At 33.0% G+C, this 18,743-nt stretch overlaps 3 protein-coding genes across 5 annotated transcripts; 2 read left to right on the top strand and 1 right to left on the bottom strand.

Moving 5' to 3' along the window:
• Positions 1 to 1,795: 1,795 nt before the first annotated feature.
• Positions 1,796 to 5,604, top strand: LOC114416626 (ninja-family protein AFP3-like). 3 transcript variants are annotated; one of them, XM_028381569.1, is made up of 4 exons: positions 1,822 to 2,143; positions 2,319 to 2,381; positions 2,526 to 2,862; positions 4,927 to 5,604. In XM_028381569.1, exons 2-4 carry the CDS (start codon positions 2,376 to 2,378, stop codon positions 5,370 to 5,372), a joined length of 789 nt encoding a protein of 262 aa, XP_028237370.1. In that variant the 5' UTR covers positions 1,822 to 2,143; positions 2,319 to 2,375; the 3' UTR covers positions 5,373 to 5,604. The 3 variants fall into 3 exon arrangements, with proteins under 3 accessions (XP_028237371.1, XP_028237369.1, XP_028237370.1); XM_028381570.1 differs by having other exon boundaries at positions 1,796 to 2,381; positions 4,966 to 5,604; XM_028381568.1 differs by having other exon boundaries at positions 1,796 to 2,381.
• Positions 5,605 to 8,403: 2,799 nt separating this feature from the next.
• Positions 8,404 to 11,257, bottom strand: LOC114414192 (chitinase-like protein PB1E7.04c). The gene is made up of 2 exons (XM_028378508.1): positions 9,462 to 11,257; positions 8,404 to 8,794 (listed from the first exon to the last, which is right to left on the bottom strand). The coding sequence occupies exons 1-2, from the start codon at positions 11,234 to 11,236 to the stop codon at positions 8,617 to 8,619; spliced, it is 1,953 nt and encodes a 650-aa protein (XP_028234309.1). The 5' UTR covers positions 11,237 to 11,257; the 3' UTR covers positions 8,404 to 8,616.
• A 2,759-nt stretch (positions 11,258 to 14,016) lies between these two features.
• Positions 14,017 to 14,794, top strand: LOC114415937 (protein MAIN-LIKE 1-like). Its single transcript, XM_028380799.1, has 3 exons — positions 14,017 to 14,082; positions 14,170 to 14,328; positions 14,417 to 14,794. The coding sequence occupies exons 1-3, from the start codon at positions 14,017 to 14,019 to the stop codon at positions 14,792 to 14,794; spliced, it is 603 nt and encodes a 200-aa protein (XP_028236600.1).
• The last annotated feature ends 3,949 nt before the right edge of the window (positions 14,795 to 18,743 follow it).

Below are 18,743 nucleotides of genomic sequence, written 5' to 3'. Positions count from 1 at the left end.
AGTACCTCCAAATTAATTTCATTGCATTTGCTTCTTGAAATTTTCAAAGTTTTGCTTTTAAGTCCTTTATTTAACTCCATTATTTTTTTTTTATTAAATGTAACTACCTTCACCTATTGTAAGCTTGGTTAAGACTCAAATTATTACAGTCAGTCAATCAATCATATGTTGATGTTCGTTTCAAGAATAAGGTTCTACCAACAACAAAAGTAATAAATAAGTTTTATTGTAAGTATTTCTTTGGAAATAATGAAGTTGTGATTTGGTTTTGTTTCTATTCTTGCATGGCACAAATGCTAATGGTAGAAATGAAAATACTAATGCTAGAATAACTACTGCAATAAACTTTCAACAAGAAAAAATTATCAGATTAAATAAAGACCTTAAAAGGAGAATTTTGGAAATTTAAGGAAACAAATACAAATGATTATTTTTGGAGAACTAAAATTAATATGATCAATATTTAGAAAATCAAAGTCATATTTTGTTTGAGTCACTATGATATGTTGGTGAGTAGGGACGGATGCAGAGGGAGGTGAGCAATGACTCGTGTCCACCTCTTTTCTTGGAATTTTCATTTATATACATATAATTTTTAAGTTAATTAGTATAAAATTAATTTTGTAAGTTGTTAATATAATAATAGTTAATGTTAATTAGTATAAAATTGTCTAAAATTAATTATGTTTGTTGTTTTATTACAATGATTAAAGTGATAATTAGTGTAAAATTAATTGTATGTTTGTTGTTATTATAATAACAATTAAGGTTATCATTATTTAATAAAAATTAATTTCAATTTTATGGATTCGTCACTATTGAATATTATCCATTAATTTTATTAATGATTAATCTTTGTTAGAAAATCCATTAATTTTATTAATGATTAATCTTTGTTAAAAAATCTGATGAGATATCTTTAATAAGATTCTCTTAAGAGGGATAACTCAAGGATTTGAGAGATTTAAAGCAAATTTAAGAATGCAAAATTTTATTTATTCATAAAATAATTTATTAAAATTATCATTGTTTTATTTAAAATTAATTTTTTGAACTTTTTGTGATGTAAAATTATTGATTAAATTGTCGTAATTAATTTTATTTAACAATTTTTAAAAAGTTATTACTCATTAATTGTTATTTATGATACCAATAAAATGATTAACAGTTACTTATAATATTTTAATTAAAATTTATTTTTAAATATAATTTTACTATAATATTTTTTGGGTATATTAATACTAAAAAAAAGTTAGAATTTTTTTTTTAACCTAAAGCTGTTTCTTAAGCTATTTGGGCCTTAAACTAACCCTGATCCCTATTAGATGCAAAGATCTAATTAAAAAATATTTAGAAAACCAATACATGATCTATTAAGTAGAGTGAAAAGAAATTGAAAAAAAAAAGTGAAGTGAGATAAAAGTTGAGTTAAAGCATAATATAAAAATGTGGATTTCATATAATTTTATTATTCATTTCTTCCATTTTCCTTTTTCTTTGTCTGCAAATGAACGCATTCTAACTTCTTGTTTTAGAGGCAAAAGAGGGTGAAAATGAAGTAAAATTACACAAGACTCACATTTTTAAAATTTAATTTATTTATTTTTATCTTTTTCTTTCCGTTCTACTAAAATAATATGTGAAATTTAATCTAATTAAAAATATTTAATAAGAGACAAGCACTCCCAAGTCTCTAGAAAAACAGGTTAGGTTGTGGCAGTGAGTTGGCGTTATTACCCCCAAAGTGGCGTAGGGAATTACATTACGTGGCATCATGGCGAAAGAAAGGTGTCGTAGGAGGGTGGTGCCTGCAAAGTGCAGAGAGACGAAGCACAAGTGTACTGTAACCGTAGACGATGTGAACCAACCTCTCTCTCCACTGATTACCACGTGGAACTTCTCAAACGCTTCCTCATAATTCACGAACTACACCCATGAAAAACATTGAAACATCATTCAACAAAAGCATTAACAACAACAAACAAAACTCACTCTTCCTCTTTCATCTCTCTCTCTCTCTCTCTTTCTCAAGCCCTTTTCAGTTTTCTTCTCTCTCTCTCTCTCTCTCTCTCTGATTCTTCAATTTTGTTGACTCTTTTTTCCATTCACTTCTTTCTTTAAAATCATCTTCATAACAAAAATTGTGAGCCACCTTGCCCCTATTAATTTTTTTTCTTCTTCTCTTAATTTCCACACAAAATTTGAGCTTAGTAGCTCTTTGTCCTTTTAAATTTGCGTTTTTTTCTTCTAAGTGGACCACTCAAATTGTACTTTTGCGCCTAACTGGTTCATGCATTTTTATATTTTTTTTCTCATAGAGAAACCTTCAAGGGAGTTGTTGTGTTGAAGGATTCCTTCTTTGATCCTTGGTTTCAATGGAGGTAAATAAAAGAAAAAAAGAAAAAAAATTGTTGATCAAGTTGTTTTTTTTTTTTTAGTTTTTATTTTCATCATGCAACAAGGCCTAAGAGTCTGAGATTATGAGATTAATTTTACTTTTTGTGTGTGTTTCTTGTTGGGTGCAGAGGTGTTACAATGAGAAAGAGTACAAGTCCAAGAAAATAGACCTTACTCTAAAGCTTTCACCTTGTGGTGAGAATGCAGAAGAGAAAGAGAGGGGGTTGAGAAGGTCATCATCATCATCATTAGTAGTAGTTGGTGTTGCAAATGGGGCCCAGTGGGGCACATCTCTTGGCAGATCTTGCTCATTGCCAGCAGAGAGGCAGAGGAGGGTGGCTGCACTCTCACCTCAAGTGCTTGCTTGGGTGGCTGCTTCTTCTGCTGTCAATGTCAACAACACATCGTCATCACTTCACAAACCAAACCCACTCCCAAGTTCTTCTCAGGATTCAGGGCTTCAGGGTAATCAATTTCTTTCGCTCATGTCTTCTTCCTCTGGTTATGTGTTTGGAACTTTGGCTTAGCATGTATTGCAAAATATTAGTTTTTTTTTTGGGTGGGGGGATTAGGCAGTTGCCAACATGTACATGTGATGGTATGTATGTATTCTTATGTCTTGTTTAATTCCTTGACTAATGTTTCTGGTGACTGCATTAGAATATTTGTTTATGTTGCAGCTAAGTTATTTAAAAAAATAAGATGAAACAATTTTTGGTTTTGGGGACTATCCCCCCCTTCCCCTCCCTTTTTTTATGCCATTTTTCTTTTTTTCATTGAATTTTAGGTTATTTACATCAATTAGATTTTTTTTATTATTATTTGATTCATCTTGCTTCCTAGTGTTATTGGTGATTAGTGATGAAGAGTATAGAAAGATTTATCTTTGATGCTTGTATGAGTGAAAAGTGAAAAACCTGGGGGATAAGAGAAGAACACTTGAAAATTAAATATTCTTGTTTACTTTGAAGGCAAATGCAACTCCAAATGCAAAAGTATTCCTAGTTGTTAGTCAAACAGCCTCACATGGCAATCACAAGTGTGCTTTGTGTTGGTACTCAAATTTTGCCATGGGGTTTTGCTAAATATTGGGCTGAAGGCAAACATAACCTTGGATAGTTGTGGAAATATATAATACATGTTGAAGACAGGATAGAATTTGCTGATGTACTTAGGTGTTATAAGACATGGTTAAGACTGCAATTTAATAACAAATGGTAACCTTGAATATGTTATGGGGTAACTTTATTCTAAAGAGTGAGACTTTCAAAAAGACATGATTTAGTGAAAACAAGTGCATTTAATTCTTAACATGTACCCATAGAGAAAAAATTAACAGTAGTCTTTTAGAAATTCCTTTTAATGGCCTTCCATATCAATTTTGTTCTTGCAGAGTTATGTTTAACTCTGTAAATTATCTCCCTCAATATGAGTTTATTCTTTATATAAATTTTTAATGATATCACAACTAGTTTAGAGTTGATCTTGTATAAGTGTTTTCCTATTCTTTGTATGACTAATCTTCACTAACCCAAATTCTATCTTCATTGGTGGATAATGGTTATCATATCAGCGTACTAATATTTATATACTAGAAAAAATAATTTAAGCATCCTTGATATGTCAGGACATAATGTTACATCATTCTCTGGATCCAGATGCCCGTTTACATATAGAAATTGGTTTGCTGGTGTATGATTCCTTTAGACTATAACTTTTGTTTTTGTTTAATTTCTTAATCTTATTCAAGTATTAATTATTTATGATTTGTGTCCTCCGAAACACAGTTCCTATACTTTCTTGCCACATACTAATAGATTATTATGTATGCTGCAAGTGTGAAGCCAAACTTATACCACTAGATACATCTCTTTAATTTGTTTTATCTATATAATGATTAGAAACCAAGATGTAACATTTATGAAAGTAAAGCTGGATTTGCAACATTCCCTGATAGATTTATACATCAAAGATATTCGTTTTTGGCATTAAAAATTCATAATTTGGGAGAGGATCTTTTGTTCTGTTCATGTTTTCTTCATTGTTTTCATGGTGGTTTTCACTTGGGTTGTTTTGGAAAAATTGGCCACTAAATGCAACAAAGGGTCCTAAAGTACCGTTTTCCTCCCTACAAAACCATTTTACAAAAAAAACCTTGTAAGTGGTTAAGGTTTAGCTGTAATACATTATTAACTCATGAACAAACAGCGGCTTGATTACAATTAGATACAATAGAAATGAATTTTCTCATCTAGCAGTAATGCTGAGACGTACCTCTGAATCATTTGCAATAGCACATATGGAGCAGAATATTATTAAAGCTGTAAGTGTTTTGTATCACAGATTTCTTTGCATTGCTTTAAGTATGTTTTAGTTTGCTTTCTAAATTCATTAATATAAGTTTAGCTTTAAAAGAGAAAAAATTCTCATAGTTGATCACATTAACTCTATTGCTGATATTTGACTATTTTTTCTTTTGATCTTGGTTATCTGAACCTGAACCTTTATTGTATGCTTTCTATCCCAAAGATACACTCAGAGGTGTCTCATGCAACATTCCATATATAGGTCCTACACATGCAGCCAAAGGAGTTGCTTTGAACATCCAAACATCAACCAAGGAGGAAAACGATTCCAAGGCTTCCCTCAAAACAATGGCCAAGGCAATTTCACCTAGGCCTGCTGACAGTAAGCCGGAGAATCCGGCTAAAAAACATAAACTTGGGAACTACTGCAGTCTTAAAGGCGATGTAATGGAGATCCTGAGACAGATGCCGAGTGTGACTACTACTGGAGATGGCCCCAATGGGAAGAGAATAGAAGGGTTTCTGTACAAGTATAGGTCTGGTCAAGTGTGTATTGTTTGTGTCTGCCATGGTAACTTTCTCACCCCAGCTGAGTTTGTCATGCATGCTGGGGGCAAGGAAGTGGCCAATCCAATGAAGCATATCACTGTTTTATCTAACTCATTTTAGAGGCAATGTGAATGGATTTATAATTCATTCATCTTGGAATGTAGAGGGAAGTGGAAACAATGAGATTATCTTTGGTTAGTTTAGTTTCCATGAATTAATATTATCCATTGTTCAAGTGGCCTGTGTGAAAGGAAATTTTCATCAGAGGCTGTGTCCTTTAGTATGTAATACAAGGTAAAAAACCAATAGAATTATGTGATTTTGGTCAAGTTTTTCCATCACTTTTAAGTTATTGAATTCAACTTGGTGAATAGGATGTTGGAGTTATCAACCTTTATATTCCTAAACTTAATGAAGCTATAACTACATTTCTGAATGGGTGTGTAACTGAACAACATTATTTACTATATACATATCTGAATGGCTAAGTCTTGTGATTCGTCATTTCTTCCTTGATGGGACAATCATATCTAATTATTTTTTAAATTATATTTTTAATTTCTCGTAACTAGTCCAATTTTATCAATTGGTCTGAATAGACGTGAAATTAAAAACACAATTTATATATAAAAAAGTACAAATAGATACTTCCATGAGATTCATTCATGATGTGGTAAAGTTATTGGATTTGTCGCTATTATGTTATTAACTAATATTTTTACTCAACAAGAGGGACTAAAATTGTTAAGGAATAAAAAGTATAGAACAAAAAACCTTATAAATTTTGTTTAATAATTAAAAATGAAATTTAAAAAGGGTTTAAGGCCAAAAACATAATTAACATTTAGTTTATTCATTTGATTAGGATACCTAAAAATCTATTTGTAGATGTACTTAATAAGGTAACTAGCCTAATTAAATGGAAAACTAAACTAAATTTATCTTAAAATGAATAAATTAATTCAAGATAAAAAAAACTCAAAAAGATAAAAAAAAAACTCAAAATAGAATAAAATTTCTAACCACCATAGAGTTCTTTAAATTTATGAGAAGACTAATTTTTCTGTTTTTTAACTCATCCTAATGTCCACTATTCTTTGTGCAAATGATAAGGGTTTATTTTATTTATCCGTAAAAATTAAAAACAGGATCAAAAGTTTATAATAACTCATATATACTACTCAACTAACTGAGTTAGATCCCCTTGACATAAGGATTCACTTTAGTACTCTTCAATAAAAAAGAGTGTTATACTAATATTTTAAAAGTTCAGACTAAATAATAATTTTTTGCTTAATTTTATATTTGTCTATTAGGTATCATAATTGTATAATTTTGGTCATTTAAATTTTAATTGAGTAAATAAGTGCGAATGATACTAAACTCGTCCTTTAAGTAAAGTCTTGAGTTTAAGTCTTGATTCCCTAATGAATGAAGATTAATCATTAACAAAGTTAGTTGATATTTCACATAAATGTCATGGTGATCCATAAAATAATATAGCTGGCCAACATTGTAAAAAAGGCCTAAGGAGACACTTGTGAGAAAAATAGATTTTATGATTTTTAGTCCGGAAAGAAGAGGAGAGAAAGGCTAAGAAGGACATTGGTGAAATTGGTTAAGATGAATCTCATTATGAGTAATATTTCTGTATTCTGAACTTTTAGTCTTTAACCCAGCAAAATAACATTAACATTATAATCCATGTAGCTGATCTTACCTAACAAGATAAGACTATTGTTGTTATATAAGTGCAGCACTAAAGATTTAATTCAATTATACATTCTAAGATGTATGTGAGCCTTGGCAGTTGTGCAAGCCTCGTTAACTATTATGCCTTCATGTCTATTCTATGATATGCTGTATGATTCTTGAATGTAGCCTGCAAATGAGGGGTAACTCGTATTACGGACATGGCTGAAAGAGACACCCTGCTGTTAGATAGCTCCTCTAGGTCATTTCTATAATGACTAAAATATGTTTTTCATTCTTATAAAATTTTGGTGAAGTTCATTTTTATTCTTGTGAAATTTTTTGTCCTCGTGTGATATTTTTTAACTCAAAGTTAGATTTGGATGGCTCGGAGCCAACATGACATTTTTTTTAATAAATTGACAAATACCCATTGGAAGAAAATCTAAAAATGCATCCGAATTTTTTTCACTTCAAGATATACGCTTTAATTTGGCTCCATGAGTTGATTATTTTTATAAGGCTGAAGGGATGAACTCATTGATTTAATTCTCACACTCTTTTCATGAAAAACTTTTGACATTTTCCCTCTTTAACCTGTAACCCTTGTATTGTCTTGAATCAGTTGAATGACTGTAGACCTCAGAAAAGTGATAATGAGAATTGTTAACATCCATGAAGGTGCACGGTGCACCCTTATAGAAATGAGAACCGGTTTTGGCACTAAAACTTTAATGTATTTTTTTTTTTTTTTACAGCCTTCATAAATTTCAGGAATAGGCCATCTCTAAATTTTCAAGATGATGGGGATGAAAGCACTGTGTCTAAGTTATTGCCTCATGATAAAAAGCAGAAAAGACAATGAATAAACCTGACTGAGACATTGGCAGAATTATAAATTGTTTTCAATGGTAGTTTTTGGCCGAATGTTTGGTCCTTATTAAGAATAAGGAGCACTGCTTTGTTTCAAGTAATGAAAGAGCTTTTCGTTCCTGCCTGCTTGTAGATTTTTTTATTTTTTTTTTTGAAGAAAGAATCATCTTATATGCCTGGTTGTAGATGGAAAATATAGAACTAGGATTTTGTCAAAAACAAATCTAGTCAAGATTGAGTTTTTCATATAAAACTTATTTGTAACTTTTTAATCCTCAAATAATTAGATAGTAATCCAAATAGTTTTATGGTTCCATTGATTTCCTCAAACTCTTGTTCATTAACACTTATAAATTGGTTCCTCCTCATTTCATTACCATTCTGGTGATCTTCTATTGAAAGACTTTTGGCTACTTGACTACATCTTCAAACGTGCGAAATGACGACAAAGTAATATTAACATAATCAAACCGCTGATGTTGTTATTATGCCACATAAAATTTGTGTGACCTTGCAGGCTTGTTCTTATGTTTTAGTGTGCCATTGATGCCATCTAAAAAGAATTTGCTATATATTGAATCCCTGGACCCTTGATTGCTTCTGTTGATTCATTTATCTACCAACAGTGCTATCAAACTAACCTATTATGTTACATTGTTAATCAGAAAAATTGTGTCAGATTTCCCAACTATGAAGTACATGTGCATGATACTAAACTATCAAGGTGATAGAGACAATAAAATGGTTTTGGCAAAAGCCAAGAGAATCTATGATCAGATGGTGACCTAGTGTGTTCTAATTAACAACATGAGAAACAAGAAAACCATGATTTGTTCTGAGGAGCATTTGGGATTGGCTTGGGGTTCTGAGGTGCTGCATCTGGTGCTGGTCTAATATCCTGCTGCTCTGGCTGTTTCTGCTGCTTTCTCTTCTCTTCACCATGCTTTGCCGAAAGAGGTTTTTCTCCATCTGCCAATCTTCACATCACAAAACCAGTTAAATTATTTGCTCAAGAAACTTAACATCAAGTTAAGCTTTAGCCACCATCAAGAAGCATCATCTACCCAGTAATTTGGTCTAGTGATAGTAAGATTTATTTCTCAATTCAATGTTTATGTATTCACATTCCCTATATCATGTGTTACAGTTCTTATTATTCTTATTATGAATTCAAGGGCCAAATTTTACACTTGCCAGGTCAAAATTATTCACATTGGTCTAAATATAACTATAATATAATCACTTTTCAACAACACTACTAGTACTACTAGTATGTTTGGATTGGCAGTGAGGGACCCAAAATCACGACAGTACCATGAAAAAACCCGAAACGACTTTGTGTTGCTTAGCCTTCAATGTAGAAAATCTGAATTCGTTTAGGCAAAAGTGAATTTAAACCAAACATGCTATTAGTATATCATATTGGTGTATCATGTTTGGTTTGATTTCCCTTTTGCCAAGATCAATTCAGATTTTTCCAAGTTGAAGGCAATGCAACACAGTGTTGTTGCTTCCGGTTTTTCATGGTGTCACCATGATTTTGGATCCCTCACTGCCAATCTAAACACACTATAAATAGAATAGTTAATGAACCAAACATTATTTTTTTTTTACATATAAAAGAAGTTAGTGGCTAGAACTTACACATTAAACGCAAAGGATTTGGTGCTCCCATCTGATTTGTGAGAATGGGCATTAGAAGTAGAACGCATATTGGAAGGTGTTGCCCCTCCAGCAGGTATCAAATCCCCTTTACTTATACTGTTTTCCATTATAACCTCTCTCATTGTCTCAGCAGCTTTTAGTTCAGTCACTCTTGAACCTTTATGTTGTTTTGCAGTGCTTTGGCTGATATCACTGAATTTTGTAGCTGGAGGTTGAGGTTGAGGTTGGGGTGGGGATTGAGGTGGGAGTGGGGGCTGATTGCTTGGAGGAAATACGCCAGGCGAGATCGCGTCACCAGGTCTATCCATTTCACCAGATTTGCTCATCCAACTCCAACCCATGTCATTCGAGAAACTTGTATTTCCCATTTGAATGCTGAACAATGATTCATTAGAGGCAGTGCTCCATTGGGTGTTTGATTTTGATTTGTGTCTATCAAACACATGTGATGGAAACCTATAGTTCGAAGAAGTTGTAGGATTTTCTGGTCGCTCCATTATCTGTAGTGGAGGATTTTGCTTTTCTGAGCCATTGCTTGTGCCAAGAGCAACACCTGTTGATGAGTTTTGTCCTTCACCATCACTAGTTTGTTGTCCATGTTTTTGGAAAGAGCTAATTGGGATATCATCATTACAAGATTCTGAAGCAAACCTAACATCCTTTCCCCTTTTTTGAGGTGCTTTAGTGACTGCATTTGCAGAATTATGCATGTGGTCTTGAGTTGAAGATTCAGAAGCTGGGGAAAATGATGAAACTGATGAGTCTGACTTGTTATCTATTTCTGAATTGCTACTGTCCTTGTTGTGATGTCCTTGCTCTGTAACTGAAAAGGTATGATGCGGTTCAACACTTGTTGGGATAGTAGTAGAACCTGCATGGTCCTTAGAAGTTGCATCAGCTTGGTGTTTGTTTTGTGCTGATTCCAACAAGGGGTCTAATTGTTGGCTCGAAGAGGGAACATGAGTTTCACCATGTGTGTTAGCAGGATGTGTCCTTGCTTCGCTACTAGGCACGCTCCAATGACCTTGCTCCGGTGATGGTAGTCTATGATGTGATTCATTGCCATGATCATGATGTTCATCAACTTTCACCGAGTCAGCTGAACCAACAAAAGTGTTCTTATTGGTTTCACTTGTTGGTGGCGCTTTGAAGGGATTCCCTTGTGATGATTCATTTGTGGATGGTGCCAATGATGAATGGGGGCCTAGCATACCATCAGTGGGAAATGCACTTACACTATTGTTAGGCATGCCACCTTTTTCTTGTTGCATGGAAGGCAATGAATGTAGATGGTCATGCTCCTTTTCAGATTCAGATGCACCAACATGTTTAGTGTTGGTGGTGGCATCACTCATCTCTATGAAGGGGTTTTGTGACGATGTAGAGGGGGCTGTGTTGTTTTCTAAGGGAGAAGGATTAGCTTCGCCAAAAGGGTTAGAAGAATGTGCTTCCACATGGCTGTTAACTGGCCTTCCATCACCATTTTCTGCCACTAAATGTGTGTTATGCAATTCAGACTGTGAGTAAGTTTTGTCATGTGTAGGAGAGGTTGCACCTAGAGGTCTAGGATGAGTTGTAGTGGTTGTTGCATTTGGCATAAGGTCAAAGTGATCTTGTGATTTCAACTCTGATGAAAAGGGTGAAGAGGAGGGTACTTGTTTCTTTTCTTTGTTAAATTGTTCTCCTTCACCTGACTTTGTAGTAGGACCAGTTCTCATATCAACACTAGATCCACTGTTACTTATGGATTCCATCAGCCAACAATGTCAAGTAATATTCATTCAGGGTCTGGATATTCTGTAAAAGCAGAATCTCAAATGAAAAACCATATCTGAAAGAAACAAGGATTTGATTCAAGTCAACCAACTTCATGAAACCACCCCCTATAAGACCTATATGCTTGTTCCATTAAAGCTGACAACAAAATGCTTAGTCACTTGAAAACGAGAGAACACATAGATAACTTCAATAAACTATACCAAAAACAGGTATGTCTGATTCCTAGCAATTCAAAGATGTATTGGAACATTAATAGTTATTTCTTTTTATCAATAATTAAGATTGCTTACTTTAACCATGTCGATTTTAAAGGAATTAAATCTCTACTAGAAAGCATACAACAACAATGTTATCCGTCAAATATTGGTGGGGCGGATACATGGATCAACCATGCCATTAGGCTATATTATAAGTTTAATGTAACATAACAAAGCTGTTAGGTGCCTTGCATGCACAAAATCATAAACCTTCATGTTTTTTTGAAGTGTGCATTATTTTGATCCAAACAGAATCTCGATGCTATCTCTATTAATCCATTTCAAAAAAAATGTAATCGTCAATTCTTCAACAGAGGTCATGTCCATCATAACAAAACGTTACTGAAACGACAGTGCAAGATAATCTTTACATCGATTTATTATTTTGTTGAAGATGGTTCTTCTGGCTATTTCAACTAACAAGTATTAAAACAAAAAAAAAGAAAACAAAGGAGAGACTATAAAAACAAACTAATTACATGTTCATGATGTACATGATACAAATTGGAAATTTATTAATAGCCATATACTATATAACATACTAGATGATGAAAATAATGGCAATCAAACAACACAATTAAACATGTTTTTATGATAATTGAAACAAAGGATTTAAAAAGAAAAATTGCATTTCAAAAGATTCAATAAAAAAAAATGCACCCAGAAAAAGGGAAATTTACAATGAAAGAAGTAATGTGCCCAAAAGATCCAGTTGCCCGCGCCTGCTATTTACTAGGCCTCTGATTACATGGTAAATGATAATAAGAGTCCCATTATCTGAATATCACAACAACAATGTACTAACAAAGATGCAGGAAATCCAGAAAAACGGTAAATAAAAGTTTGAAGAAAGTGAGCAAAGAGAAAAGGATAGAGAAGATGCAACAATAAAGGGTTAAATAAAGGAGAAGGCATTGCACAAGTTTAGCCGTTTCAATCTCTGGTATTTTCCTCAACTCACAGACTTACGCTGCCATGCGCACCAATGGTCAATTAATCTAAACAAAGGGTAAAATCGGGAGTTACACAAAATTTTATAAGTTGAGTTTTGGGATTAATTTTAAATTGTTTTCGTTAGCTTAGTTATACATAGATTTTTTTATTTTATAGTAATTATTCTTTTTACTGAAGATTTTATAGTAATTAAAATAACATAAAAATTGAACTGAATAACAATGAAAGATATATATAATAAAAAGATTTAAAAATTAAAACGAATTAAAAAAAATATTAGAATCCATAACTTTTAAGACCATTCAATCATTTTGAATAGTGGACATTGGAAGACATAACACATAGGGAAAGAAACTATTACAAGACATGTTATTCATTGAATGAATTATTTATGAGTAAAGTATGTTTCCAGTCCTCCAAAATATATAAAATGTGATTTTAGTTTCTTAAAAAAAAAATCTACTGTGATCCCTCCAAATACAATATATGTTATTTTTAGTCAACTTATTTAATTAACTTCATCAACTTAGCGTTGACATGATTAATGGAGTTTCTCATTAATCAGTGATAGATCTTGATTAGAGTGGAGAGGAGTCATGACCCCTCCACCAGCTTAAAAGATTGGGGTTATTCTTCCTACACCAGCTTAATATCTTCTACACCCATCAATTGAAGTGAAAGTTTCAAATTGTCCTTCAGTTAAAACTCAAATACACTCATCTCTCGTCACACACCATTGCGACTGTCATTGTTTATCTTCCTCCCTATTGTGCCACGAGTCTCTCCCCTCAGTTCATATTCACCATTCTGTGGTTGCTCAATCCATGATTTATCACAACAAATAATCTTCTTGATGGTCTTGCCTCTCTTTGTCCCCGTGAGTATCCTTATATCCCTAATTGTGTGTGTGCTTTTTTTACTGTGTTAAACCCATACGGATTGACAATCCATATCCGTATGGATTGTCAATCCGTATAATTATTAAAAAAAAATTTAAAAATTATAATGTATTGATATAGTATTATTTTTAACTTTTAGTTAAATAACAAATAAGTCATAAGAAAAGTGTTATTCATTAATATACTTGTATAAATATTATTACATTAATAACATTAAATATTTATATAAATATCTCTTTCAAGTCTAAAAAAAATTGTACATTGATTTTTAAATATATAAAAGTATTAAAATATTCTTTGGTAAAATAATTAAATAGTTATTTATAATATATTTAAAATAAATTTGTACAATGATTTTGATAATATATTTTAGTATGCTCAATTAATCATTCAAAGTTAATTTAAACTTGTTTTACAACATTTCTTAAAGTATAGTACATTTAATAAATACTAGTAAGGTTTTAGAACATTTATTAGTATGGTTTTATTTTCAATTTAAGACTATTTTGTTGAAGTTGTCATTTGATTTGAAGTATTTCAGTAATATTTGGGCATGTCTAATCCTTTGATCACACACAACAAGATAGTGTAGGTTATGATTAGAACGATATCATTAATTGATATTAATGTGAAAAAATTTAGATTATGGTTAGAATGAGAGAATTACGTCGAACTTTAGGTAGAGTTTTAGGCAAAGCTTTAGGTAGGCATGTAAGTGGTGATAAGCAAGAAGCCCATGATCATTGAAGGCTGACAACATTGGCACATAGACAATGGGCAGCTATAACTGTTGTAAAGGATGTTGAAAATGTGGATCATGACACTGATGAGCCTCATGAGGAGCCTCACGATCCAGTTACGGAGGATGTAGGTGATGGTTCACAGGGTTTTTCAGGCAGGCCCCAAGATACACCAGTGTTGACTTCATATGTTGGTCATGTGGCAGTCAATGTGTGGGTAGGAAAAGTAGTTATATTTGTAATTTTAACGTATTTAAATTTTATTGGTCAATTAACTTTACCTAATTAATTATTATTATTTGTAGGAACGTACAAAGTTAAAGTTAGCCTCTCATGGGAGGAAGGTTGAGAAATTTGGAAGGCTTGCACTTGAGATTGAAGGTTTAGTAGCTGGTACAAGCTTAAGTTCTTTAATTACATGTTCATTGGAGACAGGAGACAAGGGACTTTTGTTTGCTTTTGCGGAGAGGTGGCACAAGGAAACTAGCAGTTTCCATCTGCCCATAAGAGAGATGAGTATAACCCTTGATGATGTGGCATCATTATTACATCTACCCATTACAGGTGCATTCCATATGTATGATGCAATAGATGTAGAGCATACTGTGGATTTGTTAGTTGAGTTGCTTGAAGTGTCTAGACAAGAAGCAGTAGATGAGACAAAGCACGATAATGGACACTAGTTGTGAGACATTTATCGAACCAAATGTGATGCACGATAATGGATACTAGCAGCTAGAGCATATTTCATGTTGTAGGTTGCACACTATTTGCAAACAAGAGTACCACACATATCTGTGTGGTATTCTTGGATGCATTTTGTGACCTTAATCAATCTAGAGGGTTTTCATGGGGGGTAACTGCACTTGTACGTATGTATGACAATCTTAATTATGTGTCTTTGCACAAGGCTAAACATCTTGCAGGGTATATCACTCTCTTGTAGGTAATTATATTGATTTTTATCATTGTTGTTTGTTTTAAACTCTATATGCACTATTGATTAGAATTCTTATTGGTATTTTTTAATATGCGTAGTCTTAAATCTACGAGCATTTCTCAACTATTGCAAATATTATTGTTGATGGGCACTACCACGAGAGGAAACCACGTGAGGAAACCATGTGTTTATCGCTGAAAGTGTAGGAAGGCATTACCAGTGACCACCTATCATAAGCGGTTGGATAGGTTGATGCCAAATGTTATTTTTTGGATACGTTATGGTGATCACCGTGTTTTCAAAGAATTTGAGTTCATTTCACTATCTTCTAGACATATCAGATGAGGTTCATCTATTGTTAGACACCTACTAGAGAGGGTATTATGATAGTTTGGTTATGTTCAGTTCATTTCTCCACTCCATTCTTCTCCATCTCTATCCACAGAGGAGATTGATGATAAATGGCTTCAGTTTTCTCAATATCTTGCACTGGTTAGAGATTTTTGTACTTTTCCTGGTCAATGTGCTCCAGGCTATATGGAGGGGTTTTATATGATATCTCACCCATTCATGAGTCCACCATAGGTGGGGGAGCCTCCTAGACATCCACCTATGGTGCATGATCATACACCAATTATGCTAGATCCACATGTGTTGCTTATTCATACAACAACTATGTCACACCCACCTACACCTGCAGTTGTTGATGCAGACATGCCTTGACATGCAGTGGTAAAATATATTTACAATTCGACTAATATAATTTTTTTTTACATACTCCTATATTTATTATTGACATTGTTGTCAATGTCGTAGGTCGTTTGTCAAAAGATAACAAAAAGCTTGGAACACATGATAAATATGAGGATGATCACTACTGGAACTGATGCATACACTATAATTGAGCAATATTTAAGATTAGCCAAGGGTGTCATTGAGCAAGGAATGTTTATGTTCGCTCTAGAAAAAGAAGGGATACACAGGACAAAGATGGTGGTGGACGGGGATCATGATTTTCTATTATTTGATTGACTGTGTATATGACTATGATTAACACAAGCGTTTATTTTGTATTTGACTATTATGTTCGATCGAAAACAAACACTGTGTTCATTATGCAAATGTGATTAGAAAGTGTTACATGCATTATCCATGGCATTACAACTATGTAAGTTAAAAACAAGTAAACAATAACAAAATGTTCAATCTTCTCCTAAATCAATATGTTATGTGGTCAACCTCATGGAATTAGTATATTGGTGCATTTGACTAATATACGGAGTAGGCCACTATTTTTCTTGATAATGACAATGTGTTGACCATAACAAAATAGTTTACGGCTTAGAAATACCTGTTACAATGACAAGTACACATTCAAATGTTGATAACACATGTTATAATCCAAAAATTAACAAACGTCGTTATCATTACTATACCTGAACAAAATGATTGTCATACACATGACCAATACATATAATGCGATGAACAAAACTATCTCTCGATGGTTGACTTCTAAGAGGGAAAAACATCATGCTTTGTTGGAGAGAAAGAGAAACAAGGATGACGTTATACCTTGATGCAATCACATAACTCATATTGGTAACATTCTTCCACTTATCCATGGTTACCTGCACATAACAATTTTAATCAATATTATTAAAAAAATATTTATCAATGAGTACGTAACAAAAAACTTATATACGAAGGATAATCCATCAACAAGTAGGGACTGCTTTAACTACTCATATCTATCTATGCCACCAAGTAGGTCTATATACTAATCAGACCATTGTCCGAGTTCTTTCAGCAAATGATTATGAACCAAAGATCAAGAATATTCACTCATACCTAATACGGCAACAATTACACGATGTCCACAATTACCATCAATTTTGACATCGACAATGTTTTCAATGAAATCTTGAATGCATGGATGAAATTGATCCAACATTGGTATCATCCTCTTCAGTTTTCTTTGTTCAAACGATGATGCATACCATTTTAGTGTGGATGAGCTATTTTGCACCAAATATAATGCATTCATATACTCCCAGTAAGATAGATCACGTTTCGTTCATCTTTCTTGTTTGGTCATCTATTTTTTAGCACCTTTTGTTTTGACCTTTTCAGGAGGAGCACACCTCAAATTTAAATCACGGTATGTAATTTCCCAAAGTTTACTATTTAGAGTTACTTTGCCACATATATCAAGATCTTCAAACCACTTGGATATGTCTTTCATCTCTTCAGTTATGTAGACTTTAGGCTCAGATAAACCTTGGTCTGAAAAACTTAACCTCTGCCAAAACATATGGACAGTGTCAAGTGGTATGCTACCAACAACATATCTAGCTAGCTCACATGCACATGAAAGACCATAAGTAGTTTTCATAATACATCCACAACGAGAACTGTCAATGCCAGCATAATTCACTCGCTTAAACTCAGCAACAATCTGGTTTAATGCATATCTTGATACCATGTTAATTAGTCTCTTGTGTATGGTAACTTTAAAAACATGTTCGACAACATGTGTGCTTCTCTCAAAAGATGCCTTATTTCAATGTGTTGCATGGTGATCATGTTGTTCATGGCTTCCCAAACACTACATAAGTCTTTAAGGCTATTCTGCAGTAGTCTCTTTAAGGCCTAATGTGTAGACTCAACCCTGCATTTGAAAAATACAAACAATTATTTTTATCCATTAAGGTGTTCTTATTAAAACCAATATACATTAACAATTTTCATACTTGTCAGTTGTTCTGTTTCCTAGATGCATCACCTTATTCGTCCATGCTTTTATAAATCTTTGCATGTGGGGAATCAATCATGTTTGTTTCACATACTCAACAAACATTGGTCATGGTGAATAAGTAATTTCAAACTTCGTAAGACAATTATTGTACTCTATCTCAGTAGGACAATCCACAAGACTCTCCCATGCTTGCATCACATAGTCCCATGCATTGTTTTTACCCACAAGGGTTTTACATTTTCCCTTAACATTCTTATCAATGTGAAACCGACACAACAAGTTAGTTGCATTAAGGAACACAGTTTTAAATGCATTCATCAATCCTGAATCTCTACCAGTAACAATAACTTGAGAGGTTGCATCACGTCTCATAAAAATACCTTTAAACCAGTTAAGAGCTCAAACAACATTATTTATACATTCACCATCCAAATAGGAAAATGCAACTGAAAATGTCATCCCAGTAGGTGTAACACCAACAATGTCAAGTAAAGGCAGTCTGTATCTGTTTGTTTTATATGTATTATCTATGAGGAATACCAAATGACATGCATTGCTTAATTTTAGTGCATCCGAATGTATCCAAAATATATCACGTACAACATCTGCATCCTTCAATCTATGCCAATAAATATATTGATTGTGTTCAAGTAGCTTTATTAATTGTTACATTTCAGTGTTATTGTCTCTGATAGAAGAATGATATGCATATCTTTCATTATACTCATTGTTGTACAATTGTTGACATTGTGCTCCTTTGATTTTGTCATATCACTAATATTAATCTTCTCATCCTCAATTAGTCGACCATCTTATGGATATCCAGTGAATGACTTATCCAATGTATGATTATGAGTCTCACATATTAAGTGGATCATCCACCATTCACCTCCTAAGACTAGTTTTCCTCACAGCTTAAAAGGAAATCCACATTTTC

This window comes from Glycine soja, chromosome 6, assembly GCF_004193775.1.
Source record: "Glycine soja cultivar W05 chromosome 6, ASM419377v2, whole genome shotgun sequence".
Taxonomy (NCBI): Eukaryota; Viridiplantae; Streptophyta; class Magnoliopsida; order Fabales; family Fabaceae; genus Glycine; species Glycine soja.
This window is presented reverse-complemented; position numbering and strand designations above follow the sequence as displayed.

Bases quoted from the DNA above. Each gene is read 5' to 3' on its own strand.
- LOC114416626 (XM_028381568.1), top strand. The intron at 2,863-4,926 runs GTAATCAATTTC...TCTATCCCAAAG, and splicing joins TCAGGATTCAGGGCTTCAGG to ATACACTCAGAGGTGTCTCA.
- LOC114414192 (XM_028378508.1), bottom strand. From the start codon at position 11,236: ATGGAATCCATAAGTAACAGTGGATCTAGTGTTGATATGAGAACTGGT. The intron at 8,795-9,461 runs GTAAGTTCTAGC...TGTGATGTGAAG, and splicing joins AAATCCTTTGCGTTTAATGT to ATTGGCAGATGGAGAAAAAC.
- LOC114415937 (XM_028380799.1), top strand. From the start codon at position 14,017: ATGGTTAGAATGAGAGAATTACGTCGAACTTTAGGTAGAGTTTTAGGC. The intron at 14,083-14,169 runs GTAAGTGGTGAT...ACTGTTGTAAAG, and splicing joins GCAAAGCTTTAGGTAGGCAT to GATGTTGAAAATGTGGATCA. The intron at 14,329-14,416 runs GTAGGAAAAGTA...TATTATTTGTAG, and splicing joins ATGTGGCAGTCAATGTGTGG to GAACGTACAAAGTTAAAGTT.